Source organism: Myripristis murdjan, chromosome 22, assembly GCF_902150065.1.
Source record: "Myripristis murdjan chromosome 22, fMyrMur1.1, whole genome shotgun sequence".
NCBI lineage: Eukaryota > Metazoa > Chordata > Actinopteri > Holocentriformes > Holocentridae > Myripristis > Myripristis murdjan.
Genome location: NC_044001.1, coordinates 11,609,738 through 11,631,678, shown reverse-complemented (window position 1 = coordinate 11,631,678; position 21,941 = coordinate 11,609,738). Strand labels below are relative to the sequence as shown.

The 21,941-nt window shown below is 41.0% G+C and overlaps 1 protein-coding gene across 2 annotated transcripts; it reads right to left on the bottom strand.

Moving 5' to 3' along the window:
• Positions 1 to 4,628: 4,628 nt before the first annotated feature.
• Positions 4,629 to 19,107, bottom strand: keap1a (kelch-like ECH-associated protein 1a). Of its 2 annotated transcripts, XM_030044989.1 has the most exons (12): positions 18,782 to 19,107; positions 13,769 to 14,669; positions 13,165 to 13,364; positions 12,285 to 12,441; positions 10,932 to 11,024; positions 10,160 to 10,306; positions 9,933 to 10,042; positions 9,155 to 9,284; positions 8,332 to 8,528; positions 6,725 to 6,930; positions 6,353 to 6,529; positions 4,629 to 5,589 (listed from the first exon to the last, which is right to left on the bottom strand). In XM_030044989.1, the coding sequence occupies exons 2-12, from the start codon at positions 13,979 to 13,981 to the stop codon at positions 5,405 to 5,407; spliced, it is 1,815 nt and encodes a 604-aa protein (XP_029900849.1). In that variant the 5' UTR covers positions 13,982 to 14,669; positions 18,782 to 19,107; the 3' UTR covers positions 4,629 to 5,404. The 2 variants fall into 2 exon arrangements, with proteins under 2 accessions (XP_029900849.1, XP_029900850.1); XM_030044990.1 differs by lacking the exon at positions 18,782 to 19,107 and having other exon boundaries at positions 13,769 to 14,702.
• Positions 19,108 to 21,941: the final 2,834 nt, after the last annotated feature.

Genomic DNA, 21,941 nt, shown 5'->3' with positions numbered 1-21,941 from the left:
TGTGTGTGAAAGAGAGTGAGGGAGAGAGAGAGAGAGAGAGAGAGAGAGAGAGAGAGAGAGAGAGAGAAAGAGAGAGAGAGAGAGAGAGAGAGAGGTCCAAGTTCTGAACCTTGAATATCACGAGAATTTCAGAAGGAATTTGCTCTACTTATTAAGGCCTACTTAATACATGTGCAGTAGTGTGCTCTACCAACACAGCTGCAACATCTAAACAATACACACAACATAAGCTAATATTAATATCTTATCAAGCATGTTGGGAAAAAAAACAAGTAACATAAAAATCACATTTCTTTAGCCACAAAAATATTTCCACTGATGGTTAAATGGTTTATTTTGTGCCACGGACACATTGTCATACTTTTTCCCTTCCAGCACCTACGTTTTTTCGTTATCTAATTTGAAATGTACTAATTCCTTATTCTTGCGGAGGGAGGGCAAACCACTGACTTGAACAGCTGCTTCATGACCCAAAAAACTGTCAGTCTTTCCCTGGAATAAATTGTGGAATATACCATCTTTAGGTACAGGGGGGAGAACGCGGCATGATTTTTTTCACAAGCGGATATTACGCGCCAGTGCGCACGTTGAAGGGTATGGTAAATACAAGAACATTTTCATACACGTCCAATTATTGATATCGGGTGATTAAAACAGATACAGAGGATAGAAATAAGAAATAAGTCGGACTCCTTATCCCCCGTGTTTCAGCGTCGTGTTTCTAGAGGACCCATAGTAGAATCAATTCAGCGAGAGGGGAGCTTGAAACCGTCCACTCATGCTTTCCTCCGAGTCTGAGAGAAACACAGTTGAACTGAACGCACAGACTAGTCGGCCGCGCTACATGCACACAACAGCCAGTCTCCCTTCCCTTACGAAAAAGAACTAGTCATTATCCCCCAAAATTAGGGGATGCTACACAAACATTAAAGACAAACTATAATTTATCTCATGAATGACATAGGAGTATTATGGTGACGCGATAAGAGATACATAAATAAAAAATATATATATATCCTAAAACCACGATAAGGTCACTATAATCTCACTGTTGAATCCTTGAGGGATAATATTTTTCTCTATTAGGATATCCTCTCAGTCGCAAGTTGTTTATTAAAAAGCCTCAGCACTTTTAAAAATTTGACTTATATAAGTATGAAATAACGCATGACTATTTTTTGGTAACATTTGGGTAATCATTTAAGCTCCAGGCTTTGTTTTACTCCAGTGCAGTTTTTACTTTGTTTGCAGATGTTAGGAATAGCGTACTGTAACCTGCATGAGGTGACGTGACTTTTATTTTGGTGAAAGTTAACATGCTGGAGATCATGGTCATGTTTTTTTGTGAGTGAGTGGCTTCTAGGTGTCTCTGTGTGTGTGTGCGTCCATGAGACCCGGGAACTATGAAGGTCTCAAATTAAAGGATAACTACGTGGGAATTTTTTTTTTTTTTTTTTTTTTTTTTTTTTTTTTCACTTAAAGGAGGGTTTCATATAAATTAAAGTAGAATTTTTTTAAAAAAAATATATATCTAAACCACACAGAAAGGTCAGGTCAAAACTGCCACTGCTGATCAGTGTCAGGGAATTTTCTGTCAACCATCAGTCTGCCATTCTGTGCCACTGCATGTAAAGATTACGCAATGGCAGCTTTGCTGAGCACATACTGTATGCACATATGCTCTGCCTCACACTAATTCAGTCACAAGTATTCATAGCAGTTCAACCTGTCTTCTGCTGTTGGCCACTGAGCAGCTCCACTGGGCTCCAGCTGGGTGTGCCTTGCTCAAGGGTGCCTTGCAGCTGGTGATGGAGGGAAGAGCCTAGATCTGCATGTCACAATGTTGTGACGCTCACCTCTAGGCCATATGCATAGACCTAATGTCTCACTACCAACTATTTGATGTCTTATTACTGTTACTTCTAATGTTTCCACAAAGTCAGTCTGGGGCAGCAATAGCTGACTGCTCTTGAGCAAGGCACTTACCCATCAGTTGCTTCAGTTTAGCTGCTTAGTGGACCTACATTTGAAGACTGTGTTCATAACTGGGTATGAATGTGTTTAACAACTGCATCTGAATGAGAAAGTGTTGCTATAAAACACTTTCAAAGAAGGAGCATGTGTCTAACATTCCTTGGAAAAACAAAGGGGAAAAAAAACTGGTGCACATCATGTGATGACCACAGAGCAGAGGAGCAGTAATATGTAGGGTCAGATTAGAGCGAGCAGTCTGTGACCTTTTCACCACCGTCACGCTGCAACACCTGCTGCAGGCATCTGGGTGATCGCCTGATGAGCATGAAGGTTTGTACATGACATAGTGTGATGCAGACACAGTGTTAGCAGTCTTTTATTATGGTGATGTTCAGAAATATCAGTCTTTGTGTATTTGTTATGTCTGTGGACTCTACGCGCATTCCTGAGTCCCTTGAGCATGCATGTATTTACATGTGTGTATGTGTGTGTGCACGTTTGAAAGTGCGCATGATTGTGTTTGTGCATGTCATGTTGAGGGGTGTGTTTCCATGCGACCAGCCCACTCACCAATGTCACCTTCATGGGTGGCTCCATCGTAGGAGCATCCTTCAGAATGTAACAGATTAGCTTTGCAGGCAGGGATGTTGATGAGGTCATCACTTCCCAAGGTCACACCTACACACATCTAGCTATAGGCCCAGTGGCATTAAAGACACCCCCTCTTCAGATCCTATAGAGGCTCGACTCTACCTCCTGCCTGTGTGCAGATCTCAATAAGGCCAAATAAGCTATATCCAACTGGATAAGCCATATTGTAATACTCAGTGATAGGACTGTCTGCATTGGCCCCTACAGACGTCCGTCTCCTGCGCACAGATTTGAGAACGGCTGGAGGGGACTATGTTATATCAAACTGGCAGGTTGTCTTTAGCTCCTATAGACATCTTAATCCCCGCATGCAGATTTCAGCAACAGTGGTTAGTTGAAGGCTGTATTATGCAATGAATAACAATAGGACCAGCTCCTTTAGATTCTAAGTCTCCTCCCTGCTCCTAGATTTGAATATGACTAGCTAGATCTAAACTGCGCGAAAACTCAAGGAATAAATTATGCAACAGGATTGCAAAAGGACTGAATAGGTACACAAGGTACAGAGTACACACTGCTCATCAAAATGATGATGTTTTACTCAGCTCAAAGTCATTGTTTACCTGCTATTAATTTTAGTTTGTTGTCCAGCATGCTTATAATAACTTTAAATAGTCCATGAAATGAAACAAACTTTGATAGAGGGCTCTTCATAAATGGTAGCAATTACTGTAAAGACCTCCCCACACCCAACATCCACCCTGCTACAGTGCAGAAGGATTTCCTCCAACAGCTCCTCTTGGGGTTGGGACAACTGTTCAGGATTAGTGCAGCAAGCGTGTAAAAAAAAAAAAAAAAAAAAAAAGATGGACTTGTACAACAGCTACATCTGTATGTGTACTAATTTCCCTTCACTGATTCTCTATGGAAGCAATATCTCCCTGCTGTACAGTGCTACATCTCTTTCTGTGCTCCCCTCATGAGACAATGAACACATTGAGGCAAATCTGTTTCCACAGCCTGTGAATAAGAGACAGCCAGCTTTGTTTAGCATGAGTGTACACACACACATGTATGCGTGTGTGTGTAATAGTTAAAGAACAAATGTGTTTGTATATGAATCCGTGTGTGTGTGTGTGTGTGTGTGTGTGTGTGTGTGTGTGTGTGTGTGCATATGTGTGCGATGCCTGCGTCATGCGTTTGCCATGTGAGTCACCCGCTCTTGCATAGGGCTTTAAGTAGTGAGTAAGAGCTCTCTGCTCCCTCCTCTGTCTCTGCTCTCACTCTCTGGGGCCCTAACACACAGCCAGAGCTCTGCTGCTTCCTCCTCTGTCGCTCCTCCATCTATACTCACCGCCCAACAGGTTGCTCTGTAAATAATGAATTGTGCTCACAAAGCACTGTACACGCATGAGTTTGAAATGTGAGAAAGACTCAAAGGGAAACTTTTGACTACAATCACCTGTCATTTGGGCAAAATAACATCTCTTATTCTAGCAAAAAGAATAAAGCAACCATGCACCTTTTCCTTCTCTTTCTTGTTCTTTGGTCTCTCTTTTCCTCATTGGAAATGTCAAGATGATGAGATGACTAAGGCTACATTTGAATAATAGCTCTGTCCAGAACTGTCTTCTTTGGTGGCCTGATGGGATAATTGCTGGTGAGGGGATAGACTGAGGCAAAGCACAGAGATAAGTAAACACACAAGTGACGTCTGCCAATAATGACTAACATTCTAGTGACTCTTATAGTACCCTTTTTCTATTATGAAGTTATAAATAAAAACCGTTTTCAGCTATAACAAAGAGCCGAGCATCCTTTTACCACACAGAATGTAAGAATATTAATGTTTACATCAGATAAATAGTGTGCACATTCCATATTTATAATTAAACATTAAACATTTGTATGTGGACAGGGAATGCATCTTTGTATGCGAAGGTGTGAGGAGGTGTAGAACCTTTTTTTGTTTTGCTGTTTTGAGGCATCAGTATCCTGGGGGTTTTGTAGGGGCTTTCTTTTTTTTCATTGCAAAACAGAAAAGCAAAACAGAGGGCATTTTTTATGATGTACTATGCTGCTGTTTTTGGAAGTATTCCACCATCTAGTGGTAGTCAGTGCGCTCTCACATACTTGGGCTGCATGCAGTACACTGGGCTGATGCACCCTCATAATTGAGATGGTAAGGGGTTGATGAGACATGTTTCTCTTCACTTCCATCACCTGGAAAACCTCATAACAATAAGGAACACACTGTGGGGGGATGATGATAAATTTCTCATTCATGTATTTGATTAAATCAATTTTCATACATTACTTACAGTAACGAGTCAACAAAAACAAACAAAACAAAAAAACGGTTTTCAGTGAAACTATATTGGCACACAAGAAATGAAACAAAAGTAAGAAAACAGCTCACTGGAGGAAGGGGGAGGGGTTAGAAATTAAGATACTGGAGGCAGCGTGTCAGTCCACATTTCAGGTTCATTTAAAGAGGCACATTTCAAGATTCAGCAACAGCATTGGGGAATACTCAAACAGCAAAAACATGTGTAACACCTTTGTCATTGCGAGGTCACTGTTTATGCAGCCAGTTCCCCACTTTCAACATGTGTACAACTACTGTATAATTCTTTTTCGACATTTCTGTACAAACTAGGCCTGTAGCATTCCATGGTGTGATCTAAATAAGATCCACAGTGGGTGGGGACACACTAGTAGTCATACTGGAATGTGTAATGCACTTAACCCTCTCTTGAAAAGCAGCACCAGTTATAACAGTTTTCTCAGCACTTGGGACTTCAACAGTTTGTTCTGGTTTCCTCATCCTGATCCTCTGTTATGTGCCTTCCTGCTCATCGTCCTCCTCCTCCTGTTCTGGCAGGTTGCCAGGGCAGGGCTCCATGGTAACAGCGACACCCATGCCGCTGCGTCCGACTGGCATGTCGGTGACATAAGTCCATTCATTTGTTTCTGGGCAGTAACACTCCACGCTGGACAGGAAGCCATTCTGGTTAAAACCTCCTGGATAAACACACATACATATTTGTATTACCACACTTGTGAGGACCTTCATTGACTCCATACATTCCCTAACCCCTAATCCTGACCTCAACTGTCTCCACTGGATGCCTAATCTTAATCCTCACACTAACCTAATCCTAATTCTAACCTTCTTCCTAAACCCAAATCCTCAACTGTAAACCAACCATAATCTAAACCAGATCCTAATTCTAATCCTCTAAAATACAAGAGCACACAAACACGCACGCAGTTTAAAATTTCTTACACTAATTCAGAGTCACAACAAAGACCAGGTGCATAAAGGCAACAAGAGTGCTACAGAGACATCATCTGGTCCTTTCAGTCAATTTCAGTGTAACAGCCCTCCACTAAAGTCATGAGCACATGGACATAATGGACCTTTTATGTGTAAAACCAGTAATGACAAACAAGGAGTCCATCATGTTCAAGCACACAGTGTATTATCTTTTATCAGTACATCTACAGTGAATTCACTAATAGTGTGCACTATTTTTTTCACTGTTTTACTAGTATGATTTATGCCAGGGATTTCATTTTCCAAATGTCATTTTTTTTCTTTTGTTTTCGAACCAAGGCTGAAAACATACTATCACTCTTGGATCCATAAAAAACAGGCCTGCAATAACCCCGTCTGGTTCGTGAGAGATGAAGTCATTTCCCATGTATTTTCATAATACAGAATGAACGTTTACTCTTGTTTCAAAATCCATTCTCTCACAGTTAGATTAGAGGTAGAACTGACCAAAGACGAAGATGCGTCCCTGGTAGACCGTGACTCCGTGTGCGCTGCGGCAGTGCTGCATGGAGGCCCTGGGCTCCCAGAGGTTCCTGGCTACATTGTAACGCTCCATGGAGCACAGCTGGCTCCGCCCATCATAGCCTCCTATGGCGTATAGGTATGAATCCAGACAGACCAAGCCTATAAACACAGAGAGAGGCAACCGTACATGTACAGCAATTATACTCAAGGACATACAGACGAGAAATCACATATATGGATGTCAAGGGATAACACTGTATAGTTAAACACAAACAAATACTATGTGTATGCAAAAACACACACTCATTTCGACAGCTAAATTTGCATCCACTGAAGTTAGTTACACACACTCACCTAGTCCGCTGCGTATAGAGCTCATGGGTGCCAGTGGCTGCCAGGTGTTGGTATCAGGCTGGTATTTCTCAGCAGTGTTCCAGCGGGTCTGACCATCATAGCCCCCCACGACATACAGAGCCCCCCCGCATGCCGCCACCCCGGCACCCAGGCGAGCCACTGACATTGGGCAAACAAATGACCAGCGATTTGACTCTGGATCCCACCTGCCAACGAAAAAGAAAAAAAAAAAAACAGTTTTACAGTGCCTCTAGTCGAGGTAGTGATCATTTGTCAAGAGTTGCCAATGATTTCCCATGTTAGTCAGTCAAAGTAATCACACTGATATAGCGGTTAAGTAAAACTTCAATCCAAATGAGAGGGACTCAGAGAAGTAAGGCTGCGTGCCACCTACTTCTCAATCTACATGAGCCTGTCAACTTTAAGTGGATTAGATTAAGCTGGCAGCCATATTTGGCATCTATTGACAAGCTTTATTTGAAGCCAAGGAGATTGCAGCCACCAGTCAGAATGGACAGAGAAAAGAAAGTCCAGAGCATAAACAGTGTGTGTTGACTGTGACTCCAAACAGTCACTGATTAACGTTCTTGCTCTATGCCCATAATGTCATTAAAATAAATAAATGAATGAATGAATCTCGGGCTCAAAGGTCTAAACCAAAGGACTTCTTAGTCTGTGAGTGCAAAAAGTGTACATTTTATAGATACATGTTAAAAAACAACAACTACAAAAAACAGGTAAAACAATATTGCTGAGTCAACTGGTGGTACATTTATGGTGTTTTCCAACAACTTTTACAATACTGACACTGGACTCTGACCCCTAAAAAATTGCATGTGTTTGTCTGCATGGTCGTGCATGTGCATCCACAGAGATGTGCAGAGAGCCAAAGTCCAGTTACCTCGTGTAAATTTGCAAACAGTAATCTCAGTAACACCATTAATAAAACAATTTTCATTTCAACAATTTAATCAGTGCTCATTATATTTTTCATTTTCTCAGAAGTAGACTTCTAAGTGGTGTGTGATTATAATGATTCTCCAGCGACTCTAATTCTAAAGGTTACTCTTGAAGTGTATAAAGTGGGTTCTTGGGATAGGAAAAATGCAAATAAAATCAAAAGAAATGAGTTTACTTTTTGTTCTTAATTTCCAAGCAAATTAATAAATCAGATAGGAAATTAACATTCCTGGGGAGATTATCTCCTCCCTGGTTAGATGCTCAGCCGCAGCAGCAGCAACAACAGCAAGATGTAAAGCATTCCCAACGGGATTGACATTCCTGAGAAGTGTGTCTCAACACGTTGTGAATGAGCTTATGTTGTTGTCTAATGAGGCTAAGAGGCATACAGTCCCTGCAACCTTTTTCAGTCTTCTCTAGGCTGAATGGCAGCTATTAATTTTCCTACTCCCATGCCATTATCCATACGTGCATAAAGGTAACTGCACTTAGTCTAAGAGTATGTGTATAGCTGAGGAATTTCTTGCTCTTACTTCCTACCTACATTCCCTCTCTGTTAATAGAATGCAATTAAAAAGAATTAGTTCCTCAGTCCCTGTCTGGTTAAATAAAAACTCAACAAAGGACATGTCCCTGAAATCTGTCACCTCTCCACGGTGTTGTGATGTGTGGAGCCCTGGGAGCCTCCTACAGCGTAGATGCTGCCATCCACCACGTCCACCCCGACCCTGTTCCTGGGGATGTTGAGGGAGGCGTGCTCACTCCACTGGTTGGTCATAGGGTTGTAGCAGCACAGGGCGCTGGACTCTGTGTTGTTCTGAAGTGACATATTTCTGCCCCCAACCTGGTTTAATAAAAAGGATGATTACAGAGAATCCGTTTTTGTCTCTCGAAACAAGTGCATAGTTTTAATCTCACAGCCAAGGCAAACTTCCTTAGGTGAACATTGAGAAAATGATGCAAAATTTATATTCTCAGAGAGTTTCCCCAGTGATATTACCATTGCTAAGTGTGAAGTGAATTGCATGTTAAATACCCTCAAATTCACCCTCTCCTGCAGTCATTCAAGATTCTAAAGTAAAAACAGAAAATGTAGAAGCAATAGAAAAATGTGGGTTGTGGGCAGGTTAATGCACAATCTATATATAAATTGTACATTGCACTGGCACAGAGCTAAAGCAGTGTCATTAATTAACTGTATATGCGGTAGGTTTCTCTGGATGTGTATAATGTATAATAATGTGATGTTTCAGTTTAGTTTGCCAACTGTACTTCATATTGTATTTTATCACACTGCATCACATCACTTTACACTTACTTTATATTGCATATTTATATTGCACTGCACCACATCGCAACATACTGAACTTCAACTTCTACTTACTGGTGTATTTACTGCTTTTTCGTAATGGCATCTTTTTTTAGTGGTAGTGCAGCTGTTCATGATGACTTTCTAATTATCATGCATACCGTATAGAGCAGTCCAAAAAGCATACAGGCTCCCAGGCCACTGCAAGGAGCCCCCATGTCAGCCAGTTTCAACCAGACATTCCTCCTTGGATCATAGGCCTCCATGGTGGCCAGTGACTGCTGCCGGTACCTGAACAGAGAAAAGCAAATGATATTGAGTTGTTTTGCAACCCCCTTTTTAAAACATACATCCCTCTTTTCATATAGAGATCAACAAGAGAGGCCTGAAAAACGTGCATCACTTAATAAACATAGCAACACATTAATTAAGTTATTATTTTCTCCTTCTTATGTCAGTCTCAGCTATATGTTTGTTTAAGCGCCATAAAAGTCAATAAAAAATCCATTATGTTTCCCTTGTGAAGGATAACTAGGGTGTTTTGAAACCAGATGATTTGACCGATGGATCCAGCAGTAAAACATGTTTTAATTTTTAATTTTTTTTTTTTTTAAAGTTCTCTGGAGGAAGTTTGAAGACTGTGCTTGCTACCGTGTTAGTGTGCACCATCGCCAAAAATTTCTCCCAGAGCTCTGTGGGGTGCATGCATGGCTTTTAGAGCACTCTACAGCAAAGCAATGCTGCAGAGGGAAAAAAAACATGAGATAATGAGGAAAATATTGGACATTTGGTCCCACAGTGATATCATCTGGCTATAAAACACTTGGAACATAAAAATGGAGCTATGAGAGTGAACTCGCTGTGTGCCCGGGGTGTACTATATGTTTAAAACAGACTGAATATATTATGTATTATGTAATATAGAGAGACTCCAAGTACCCGCCAGCCACATAGATGAGCTGGGTTCCACGGTGCGGTGCAGGAGGGAGGGGCTTCCTCAGTGCCATTTCCTGGAATATTTTAGACAGGAAGTCCTTGCAACAATTTGCCTAGAGAATAAAGAAGGTATACGTTGGCAAAGAGATGCGAAGTGACAGTTTCTCATTGGGAAGAGATGACAATATAGGATATTACCCCAGGACACATACTGCAAGAATGCAGATTACCTTGCTGAGGATGGGGCAGGACAGGAGCTGGTTCTTCAGGAACTTAGGAGGCAGGGCGTAGATGCGGACAGCGTTCAGAAGAGCGTGGAGATACTGAGCTCTGCCCTCCACATCCCAGCTGACCCAGTCTGTGCAGGCTTTATACACCTTTATACATGAGTTCATTTCAAAATATCAGTATGGTATGACAAGTAAAAACAACCCAGACATTGACTTTATTGACTAAATTCACCCCTTTGTGACTGACTGACTGATTTGACCAAATCTTAAATTTCCTAATCTGGTAATCTATAATTACAGTAGGTTCAGAAACAAGTCTAGGTGTCCTCCTTTGTGATTGGCTAGGACGTTCTGAGCAAATGTCTGTGCATACACACTTCAACATGTGAACTGGAAACACCTGTATGTTTAACCCCAGGAAAAGACCAAAAAACACAGTGAAATGCTTATAAATACCATTTGACCTAGATCCTGCCAGCATTTTACATTTAATATTAAGTGATGTAACCAATACAAAATGAGATTTTGAAATGATAATATAATTCATGCACTTGAATAGGGCTACCAACTGCTTTACAGACAAAATATCAATAGTGAATGAAAGCCAATAATAAACAATAAAACTGTTAAATAGGAATAAACACAGAGTTACAGAAGACCAAAACACACAAAGATTATAATAGATACAAAAAACCCGCATAAATGTCTTTTAAGTGAAATGGGGTTTATGAAGTTGTTTAAATGGTGACATGGAAGATAAAATGCTACAAACCTCAGACTCACAGAGCACCTTGAGGCTGTCCTGACTGATGAGCTCCAGCAGCTGGCAGTGAGAAAGGCTGAAAAACTCATCCACTTTAGTCACCTAGGACAGATGGACATTGATAGATTTAGAAAACACAGGCACGCTGTCAAATGAAATACGGGCATACTAATGAGTATGCAAATTCAGTGGCCCCTTTTCAGACAGGGCATTACCTAAATTAAACACTTTTCAATACTGTCTGATGATTAACTTAATAAATATCAGTAACGATAACACTTGGTGTTGTGTGTGTGTGTGTGTGTGTGTGTGTGTGTGTGTGTGTGTGTGTGTGTGTGTGTGTGCATGTGAGAGAGAGAGAGAGAAATTATTAGACATGACAGGTCATTTTTCAAACACTGGGTTTCATCATTTCAAAATTTCCTAAAAGAAGAAAAGTGTGCATGGACGAGTAGCATAGAGCAACCTTTGAAACCGAGCGGTGATAGGCAAAGTATGCAGGTTTTCTTTTCAACTGAACACTGCTTTAGATGATTTCACTGATTCGCTCTTCCACTGAGATCACCTTGTGTGGTGTTTGGCTGAAAGGAACACCTTTATACTCTCGGCCCTCTGTGGCACATGGTTGGAAGTCCCTGCTGTGAATGAAAAAGTTCAGTGTGGCCTGAGAGGAGAATTTCTCCTTGAGAACATCGGCGGTTCATGTTGCTTGACATTTAATCTTTAAAAACTGCACCTGTGTTTTTTCCTCAGAAAAAGACGGGGTGCTAAGGCTGACTAACTATGCATAAAAAGAATATGTAAGCTGTGCTGTTCTGCACCCTCTTTGGTGACTTACTGACTGCTACCTGCTGTCTGTGTAACCTCATCCTCTTGATCAAGATCAAGAGTTTTCTTCCCCAGTAAATGAAAAGAAGAGGACTGAACCTTAGTGATTTAAATTCAGTCATTCAGACTTATCTACAGACAGAGATTTGGGTTTCAACATCTGAGGACAGTATGAAAAGTGCTATAGCTTTGTTGCTATGCCTGTCAGGGACATGAGCTTGGGAGGAGACGATTTCAAGTGGTTTCCTCTTTTTTCCCATGTGAGAATAGCATGACAGAGTATTGTACAGCCTGCATGTTTGACGACTTCTAGCTTAAAAGCACTCTTTCTTTTCTCAGTAAATTTATCTCGTTTGCTGCTCTGAAAAGCAAATTGTGACAATAAAAAAGCACTTCATGACTATATATATATTTTTTTTTACCTGTCTTGGCTTGATCTCAAAGAGGAGCTACGAACTAGGTGAAAGACTGCATTATTGTATGCGTGTGTGTATGTCAGTGTGTGCGCATGTACTTTCTGTCCTTTCACACCACCTCACTGAAGTGTGTATTGATGTACTCTCTGCTCTGCTGGTGCAGCTCCGTGCAGCCGATCTCCTCAGCGAAGCGGGCGATGCCGATGACATTAGCCGGCTCCAGGTGCTTTGTGAGGAAATCACAGCACGCTTTGGCCACATCCTCCATCTGATACCTGGTGAAACAGAGCAAAAAAATGTCGAAAAATAAAAATAAGCACTGACTATGACGGTCTTTAGAGCCCAAACCTAGCCTTCGAATTTAAATTTCTATTTTGATTTAAGTTTTATTTAGCAGGTACATCCTGAGAGAGTGATAGAGAAAAAGGATAAAAAATATCAGAATTCAGAAGGTCACATTTCAGATCGCACCTTTTGTAATTCTGAAATTTCGATGTAGGGCAAAATCAGTTGGTTTCTGTTCTGATCCATTTATTTGTTTTCTACATCTGTGGGCATTTGCCAGCATGATTGCTTCAAAGAAAGTCTAAGCCTCAGTAATTTAACTTAATTCTTCATCACTAATTGCCCGTGGGGTATGAGAAAAGTTTCTGAATTGAACTGAATTAACTGAATGTATACATGTTAAATTCATTTTAAACTCTATTGTGTATATATATATGTATTGATGCTGCACACTTGTTCAAACTCTACATTTGTCAATTCTTATTGCTATATTTATTATTTTATTATGTTTTATATTTATCACATTAGATTTAGACATGTATTGAGACTGACAACATCAAGTATGCACCCATGCTTATCCAAACCTACTTGGCCAGTACAGATGACTCTGATTCTAATTTAAATTCAGTGATTCAGGTTTGTCTAAAAGCAAAGGAAAGCAGGCCATCCACTCTCTTTCTTCGCACTATCCACTGCTGATCCAGGAATCTCACCTCATAGCAGCCAGAAGAACATGCAACACACACTTCTCTCCCACGGTGATGCGGGAGGTGTAGGCAAAGTCAATAAGCCTTCCCACCACCTGGGGGCAGACATCGCGCAGGGTGACCTCTGAGGCACGGCACTCTTTAAAGCTGCTGGTGAACATGGCTCTGAAGTAGGGGCTGCAGGATGCCAGCACCACTTTGTGCACCTAAAAGGCGAAGGATGAGGCGGCAAAGTAGAGCTTTGTTTCATTATTCAAGTGTTGACTTCAGGATTATTTGCTGTGCAGGGTGGAAAGGCCAAACACACAGATCACATGACACTGAAACACTCCTTTAAACTGTCTGGTTGGTCTTTCTGGTTGGGACACCCTGTCTGTTTAATCAGTGGTGATAGAACAACACACAGCACCATGCTGTATTATATGACTGTAAGCAGTGCTGCAGTTTCTCAAATCAGATAAGAGATATATACAGGTCTAAAAAAAAAAAGCCCTTTTGTGGTGAGGAAATTAATTTCATGTTTGCACTCATTTTAAATGGCCCTGTGTATAAAAATAAATTAAAGCCCCCAACTTGTATGATACATTTCTTTGAATGAATGACCTCTCACCTTGAAGTCCACCATTTTTTCCTTGTATGTGACATGTAGCACCAGATCACACAGCATCTCATGGCGTCTGAACTCATCCATGACCTTCATCGAACTGGAAGCGTGGGTCTTGACGGTGTAGTCAAGGTAACCAGACCCACGCATAGAGGGAACCACAATCGCCGCGAAATTGGCACCCCGAGCGGGGCGCTTCTTCCTGATGGGGCAGTGCATCTCAGATGACAGGACAGAGGGACTCCAGAAGATTTTTTCTTTTCTTTTTTAAATGAGGGATTGTTAACTATTCACTTGTCTTGTCCTTTATAGTTCAAGGTTTTTAGCTCTAATTCCATTAAGGTGAAGTCTTGAACATGTCCCTTTAGGCCAAATTTGTCAATTTGTCCCCAGAGAATAGAGATGATGTCCTTAGTTCCTCCATTTTTTTCAAAAATTTAAAACAAAAGGCTACATCCATTCAGTTAGCAGAGCATCTCCCAAGAAATAAGTAATGTGAACAGTGTAATGCTACTAGCCATGGTCGATCCCATCCACAGCCAATCAGGAGAGAGAGTATTCCTAAGGAAGAGGCAGCTGCTGCATAAACACAGTGGGAACTTGTACGTCGAGGTTGAGCCACAAAATGCTCCTCCAGTGACAGATCCAGCCTCCAACATGACTAACCACAGTTGTATCTGGACACAGTCACAGTTTCCAAATCTTGACTCAAATCATGATCATTTAATTGTCAGTCCATATTTTACAGATTTCAGGCTTTTCAGAGAAATCCATTGTGATGTTTTTGTTAGTCCTCTGAAATTAAAGTGCCGCAGAAGAAGGCAAGCGGCTGACAAATATGTACAACTGAATGATCAGATGCATCCCACCGGGGATTTCTTTAACTTCATCTGGTGTGACTCTTATTCTGTAAAAAATAAATAAATAAATAGGTTAAGAAAAGATGAGGGAGTCTTTTAGTGGTTTGAAAAAAGCTGGGGATCCAAAACCTCACGTCAGTACATTCATTTCCCCAAGGGGCCCTCTGTGAGTGCATGTGTGTGCATGTGTGTGCGTATGTGAATCAAGGGTGTGTGTGTGTGTGTGTGTGTGTGTGTGACACATACATACATTTCTAAAGGTTTCACTTCCTCGCTACTGAAACAAACAAGACAATCAACAAGTAGTATAATGGCCGCTTTATACTGTAAGGTTTCCACCAGGAGTCAGTTCACTTTCATTTAACGCAGGAAAAGAATTTCCTTTTAAATTTCAAACGTTTAAATCTTTTGGTGAACGGCATGCCATTGCTATGCTATTTCAACCTCTGACATATCACATTTTCTGAAGATTTGCTCGACTGAATTCATGGCTTTGATTTAGTCCGTGGCCTTAATGTAGAGGCGTATCCTCTGAGGATGTATTACGGTACAATGGTGACCATTCAGGCGGCTTATGGTGTGGCTTTTTATTTTATGTGCTGATTTTTGAAAGATTTCCAAGGTGTCAACAACATTTTCTCAGATGCAATGTAAACCTATGACAATTTTCAGTTTGGTCTAAAAATAAAATGGACTCTAAATACCTCTGGAAACAATCAAGCAACTATCTGCAGTACTTGGTTCTATGAATGTGAGAATAGCAGACGATGCGTGTCAAAGAGCTGGTATTGCTGGTACTACCTGGAAATATTTGTGCAAATAAATCTGATTAAAACACTTCCTTGTTAATTCCGCTTTTAAGACTCACCATCAGAACTTCAGAACAACAGTCAGACTCACAGTGTGTGAGCCAGACATGAATGACGGTGAGCTTGTACATGGCAACAGTCACACACACACACCCACACACAAACACACACACGCACACACAGAACTAAAAATCATGAATGGTTTCCTACCAGAGATCAGACGCTGTCCCTGAGCGAGCACTTCATGATTTCATAAAGTTCCATTCATTTTAACAGACTCGACTTAGGCTCTCTAAATAAGTCGTGAAAACCACTTCCCACTTGAGATTTATGACATCAGACTGCGGCAGTGTCTTCTTCCAGCTCATCTCATGATTGAGTGGAACCTGTTTGACCAAACCTTTTAACTAAATAGCTAAATGACAAATGAGAGCACACTCATAACAGTAAAGTTGTCTGCCTCGGAGCAGTGGATTGAAAGATCCTCATTATATAATGCACAAAACCAAGAATGAAACATCAGATATGCATTTCAAAGTGTATCACTTGCTGCTGCAGGTGAAGCAGAACAAATCAGTTCATGATTAGAAGAGCCAGATAAGGTTGTTATCACTATTATCACTTGTAAAAACGAAATTAAGTGTTTAAAAAAGAAGAAGACAAGGAAAGACTTATACTGCAATGCCTGTGCAAGGACTCTCACAGTCAAATGTCCACTTGTGCCGAATGTGCATACAATGGATGTATTTTTAGCATGAGTGACTGCTGGGAAAACAAACCCCTGCTGTGACAGTGCTTAGCTCAATCCTTAGATCATTACAGTAATTCAAACACTTGAGACCTTCATGCAAAATGGCATAAGACATGTTTGGCATAATTTACTTTTTTTTTTTGCTGTATCAGCAGCATCAGTTGGACTCTGTGTGTTTCGTAACAGTTTCATGTGTTTTTGACTTGCAAAACCAAGAGGTAGAAGGTTAATAGTGCTCCTGTCTGAAGGAGTGCAGCTTTATGGAGTTGCACAACTGGATCTGTTGGGCCTAAAACTCCCTCATCTTGCAGTCAGCCTGATCATTTGTCACATGACCCAAAGAAAGAGAGAGAGGGAGAGGGAAACAGGGACAGAGAGAGAGAGAGAGAGAGAGAGAGAGAGAGAGAGAGAGAGAGAGAGAGAGAGAGAGAGAGAGAGAGAGAGAGAGAGGGAAAGAAAGAAAGACAAAGAGGGAAAAGGGAGTGATAATGGTGTATTTTATAATTGGGAGTAAGAGAGTAAAGGAGAATATGATGGAGAGATGGATAAAGAGATGAAGAGGGACAGCATGAAAAAGTGGGAGAGGCAGAAAAAAAGGAGAGTTGGATCAGTTCAGCAGAGAGGGAAGGTTGGAGAGAGAGAGAGAGAGAGAGAGAGAGAGAGTTGTTAATACACTAGAGCCACTCAGTTTTCCATAAAGGGCCATTGTGCTTGGATGTATCGCCTTGTCCTGCACTCCTGACCAGGCTTTAAGGGGGTTAACAGTGAATTACTTGTAAACATAGTGTGCAGAGCTATAAGGCAGCGTTTGTCAAGCCGGCAGGAGTTTGATTTGAAAAAAAGATAACAGAAATGAATTTGGGCATTTAAGATATAACACATATACAGATTTTTTTTTTTTTTCATGAATCACAGATCAGGTTTGGCTTAGTGCAAAATTTGCAATGAAGAATAAGGCTCATGGAGTTTGACATTTCTTACTAACACACACAATGAGTGACAGAGTGCGAGAGAGAGAGTGATAGAGAGAGAGACGGAGAGAGAGAGAGTGATAGAGCGAGAGGGAGAGAAAGAGCGAGAGAAAGAGAGAGGGGGAGAGAGAGAGAGAGAGAGAAAGAGAGTTAACCATTTACAAGTTGTTTCTAATGGGTTGCAGTCTGGGCAGCAGAGCAGTCTGCTGACCCTGGTCTGTGGAGTCATCTGTGACCTTTGTGTACTAAAAGAGTTTGTTTAAGCAGTGAAATTGACCTCCCCGTAGCATCTAAAATGGAAACGTTATCTGTCACCAAACAGCCACTCTGTGCTCATGATCTCTGAACTGCAATTAACACGCATCTCTTACAAAGATGGGAAACTGCACTGATGCAAGTTTTTTTTTTTTTTTTTTTAATGCCATGTGACCTCATAAGTAGCACAACGACTAACTGAGGTCAAAGTATACTGATGACAAAAGTGCTTTTGGTTTTGCTTTTTCTCTTAAAATTGGCTAAGTGGCACCATTATAGAAACTTTGCATTATAATATAACATCACCTTGCAACATCCCACACCTCAATCACAGTATAACATGATCAGCAGGACAAACAAATTACAACAGTCTACAGCTTTTAACCTGTTGCCCCTGGTAACAATTCAATTAGTAACAGTTTAACTCCAAAATTGAACATCATGATCTGACAGGTGAGGACAAAAATCTTGCTATATCATTGATAGTGCCATGTTAACACAAAATATACTACTTCAGACAAATAAAGGGTAACCTGAGCCCTTGGTTATCAATATGACAGCACCAACTGGATCCTCTGTATGTTAGAGATGCTGAGTGGTGCCCTTCAGGAGACATATTGTCAAGTGGGACATTTGATACACAAGACATAAAACCCTGATGCTGAATCTGGCCATCTGCTGCATGATGAATTGTATAGAATGAATTTGTATGATATTCCTATGGGTACCTAAACAGGTGTGTACCATGAGGTGTGGCTCTCGTGGTTGTTTTATGGTGGCCTTATCTTTATTGTAGGCTGAGTTCTGTCTCCTATATGACCCCAGTGATCTTTTAGTACAACAGGGACGCACAATTTTGACAATGACGCATGTATAGTATCCTTAAACGCACCACACGATGACTGGCTGGTTTAGGAAATATTTTAGACATGAATCAAAAGATCAAAATCAGCTGAGGTTGTGCCAAACAAGCAGCAGCTCGGTTTCAGCAGCGCTCAGCTCTCTGACCATGAATCACGCACAGACAGATGGGCCAACGTACAAAAGTTTCAATTCCCTTTTATGAGACTGCGCGTTCGTGAGACAGAGAGCCGTACGCTTATATAATAACCGCTCAGCAGATTACAAATGGATACTACAGCCTAAACGCCTCCAAACTGTGAACTATCCAACATCAATCAACTATTATACAGCGATATCATAGTAATACTAAATATGGTCACCATAGCGCCACCACAGACTGGCACACATGCACGTTCAATTCATGGTGGAGTATTAAAGTTGTGGTGATTTGTCGTCAGGGCGCCACCCAGCATGTCAAAACCAGACCGCTTCGAAGTTACAGGCGAGTAATGAAATCTACAGTGACTCACCTGGAAACCCCCTCATGGGAAGTTAAACTCCATGGCAGAAAAGGGCGATGTACGCGGTGGTCCTAACCCCGCTACAGGGGGATAGTATCACAAAAATCAGCACGCAGACTTTACGCACGGGTGTTGAGGTCTTGTCCGGTCGCAGGCTGAGACTTTGTGTCCTCAGCGACTCATGAGAACAGATTAGTCATTCCCTCTTGACAGCGACAAGGCCAGAACAGCGCCAAGACCAGCCAGTTAACAGCAGCCTCAAAGTGCGGATCTATATCCGCTGCTGTTGCTTTGCTGCTGGCACACATCCAAGGGGCTATGGGAGGAATTTCTGCACCATCATGACTCTGCAACTATTCAGCGCTGCTCCCTGCGAGGGCAGCACGCTGCTCTCTGAGAGCGCAGCTACACGGCAACAAGTCCGGAGAAGCGAGCAGCATTCCTCAAACTGAAAGTGAACCTTGGTCTGGTGTGAACAGATTTTCAGCGGCAACACCGCTGCAGTACATCTTTAAATGTTGGCCTAATACTAATATAACGCGCGCGCACACACACACACACACACACACACACACACACACACACACACACACACACACACACACACACACACACACGTTTGTGGGCGAGGTTTCATGATGAATCAGACAAAACACACAAACAAACAAACAAACAGGTTCAGCCGAGAAGCGGTATCTGTTTATTTCCTTGCTCTAAACTGCTGAATCATGTTGTTTGTGTGTAAGTATTTCTTCCGTACTTTGCCGCTCCTTAATGACAGGCACAGTAAACCTAAAATTAATTTAAGATGATAAACAACATCGTATCGTAAAACAAGATATATCCTATCATATGATTGGTATGGGATACCCTATGTCATAAAGTATAAGTCATTTTAAACTCATAATTCATTACCACAGGCACTTTATGGGAATATTATAGTAATTTGCAGTGAGGATTCACTAAACCATATATGTACAGATATATCATTGTGTCAGTCCTAATCATTTCCATTCAGTTGAATATCTCAGTGAGGTCTAGAGAGCTTAATGTCATTACATGTGGGAAAGTGGCAGCTAGTTGACTTCAGACTATTCAAAAAGATATTGAAAATAAATGTGTTTGAGTAAAAACCCTCTTTCAGTGACAGATGGAGACAGAGTAGCTATGTCAAGCAGTGCCAGGTAATTTACTGTAATAGATTGGAAGTAGGGTTTCAAATACTCTTGTGGGAGATTTGGCAAATGTCCTCTAAGTGATACATGCAGAGAAAGTGAAAACAAAAAATGACTTGCAGATTCTGTCTTCCCCAGGCTTGCATCACATGAGGACAGCCAGCCAGTCCAGACTCTGTGCTGTCTTACCAGAAGATATCTGATGTGTTCATGTTTCAGTGGGGAGCACTCCTATCTCTGACTGGTGGAGACGTCACAACAGAAAATCCATCAGTGTTCATGTGGAGGATTTTCCTAATCATACTGGAAATAATGTCCAATGAGAAAGAAATCTATAAGTAAATTGTTATTCTTGTTGCTTTTTTGGTATTTTTTATCATGTCCATAATAACCTCTAGTTTAGTAAGAATTTTAAAAACGCAGACTTATTACAAGTAGCAGCTCGTTACTCATATCACTGCTGTTATTGCTTCATGAAAAAGTCACGGGAAGTGATTCAGGTGCAGTGATTCATTTTATGGTATGTGCTGTCAAAGCTCTGGTGAACAGAGATAATGCAGTCTGTCTGTGCATGCGGGTGCCCATGTGTGATGATTGTGGTTCAAGGAATTGAATGTCCAATCATTTGAATAATCATTCTAGGTTGCCTGTATCAGCAGAAATAGATGATAAACAAATGCATGTTTACTGAAAAGGTCATTAGGGTTAGGGTTATCGGGAGGGTTTGATAGTCAACAAACAATTTCATAAAAAGATAATGGGACATTGAACATTTAGAGGAAACACTTGAGATTAAAGTCATTGTTTAGTCCATTTGGGTGCATGGTATAAATTAGGAACCAGATCCAAAACAATTCTCTTTAAGCTATTTTTTTTCTCTTAGGGATATGACATGAGTGTTGAGTGATTAACCCTAACCCAGACTAGACAAATTGTTTGTACTTATTGCAGTTTTGTGTTCTGAGAGTTTTAGGGTAAGAGCATGTTTTGTTTGGCCCACATATGCCGATCAAAAAGGACAAGTCAGCATGTAAGTAACATGAGTGGATTTACAGTTGATGTACTGATGGATAGGGATCGTCTTTCCAGAAAGTGGATGTCTTGGTGTTTACTGTGTTGTAACACGCACAGCTTCCACATTTGTACATGCCAGATGTTGAGAGACAAGTAGTTTGGGGTTGAATCATCTTGATTATCAAAGAGTTTAAATCTTGGGATTGTCTTTGCACGCTGGATGGCATTTTCTATTTTTTGAGATGAGTAGCCCACTTCTCTGAACCTACCGACCATGTCTACACATTTGTCATCAAAATCTGATGATGTGGAGCAGTTGCATGTGAGTGACATAAATTGGCTAACATATTTTCTTTCATGATGGATAGTTGCTCGTAGCATGTAATGATGAAGTTCTTTCTGTAGATCAATGTATGGATAACTCCAGCTGTACCTCAGGTGATAGTCAAATCCAAGAATGTTATTTTATCCAAACTGTAATCAGAAGTGAATTTCAAAAAACATGAGCTTGCACTGATGTAATAAACAAATTCATTTAGTTCATCTTAGGTGCCATGCCAAAGTAAAACAATGTTGTCTATGTACTTTTTGTACAGCTTTATTATGTAGAAGTAAGGGTTGTTTGAAGGGTCTTGAATGATTCTGTTCTCCCTTTGGCCCATCGCAAGGCCTGCAACAGAGGGCGCCACTGCTGCTCCCACAGCTGTTGCACCTTGTTGGAGATAATACCTGAAATCAAACTTCACGCAGTTATGGCTCAAGACTAAATGTAGCAGCTCTAAGAGGATGTTTTTGGGAGGATTTTGTGTTGAATCAGGTTGGAATAGATAGTGAGAGACACACTCTAATGCAACTTCATGAGGAATACATCCATACAGGTTTTCAATATCAAGTGAGACCAGTAGTTTCTGGTTTTAGAGTAAACTCTTTGAGGCAAATAAGTATGTCCTTGGTGTCTCTGAGGTAGCAGGGCAGGGTGG

Bases quoted from the DNA above. Each gene is read 5' to 3' on its own strand.
- keap1a (XM_030044989.1), bottom strand. From the start codon at position 13,981: ATGCACTGCCCCATCAGGAAGAAGCGCCCCGCTCGGGGTGCCAATTTC. The intron at 12,442-13,164 runs GTGAGATTCCTG...CTGTTTCACCAG, and splicing joins GTTCTTCTGGCTGCTATGAG to GTATCAGATGGAGGATGTGG. The intron at 8,529-9,154 runs GTATGCATGATA...TTATTAAACCAG, and splicing joins TTTTTGGACTGCTCTATACG to GTTGGGGGCAGAAATATGTC.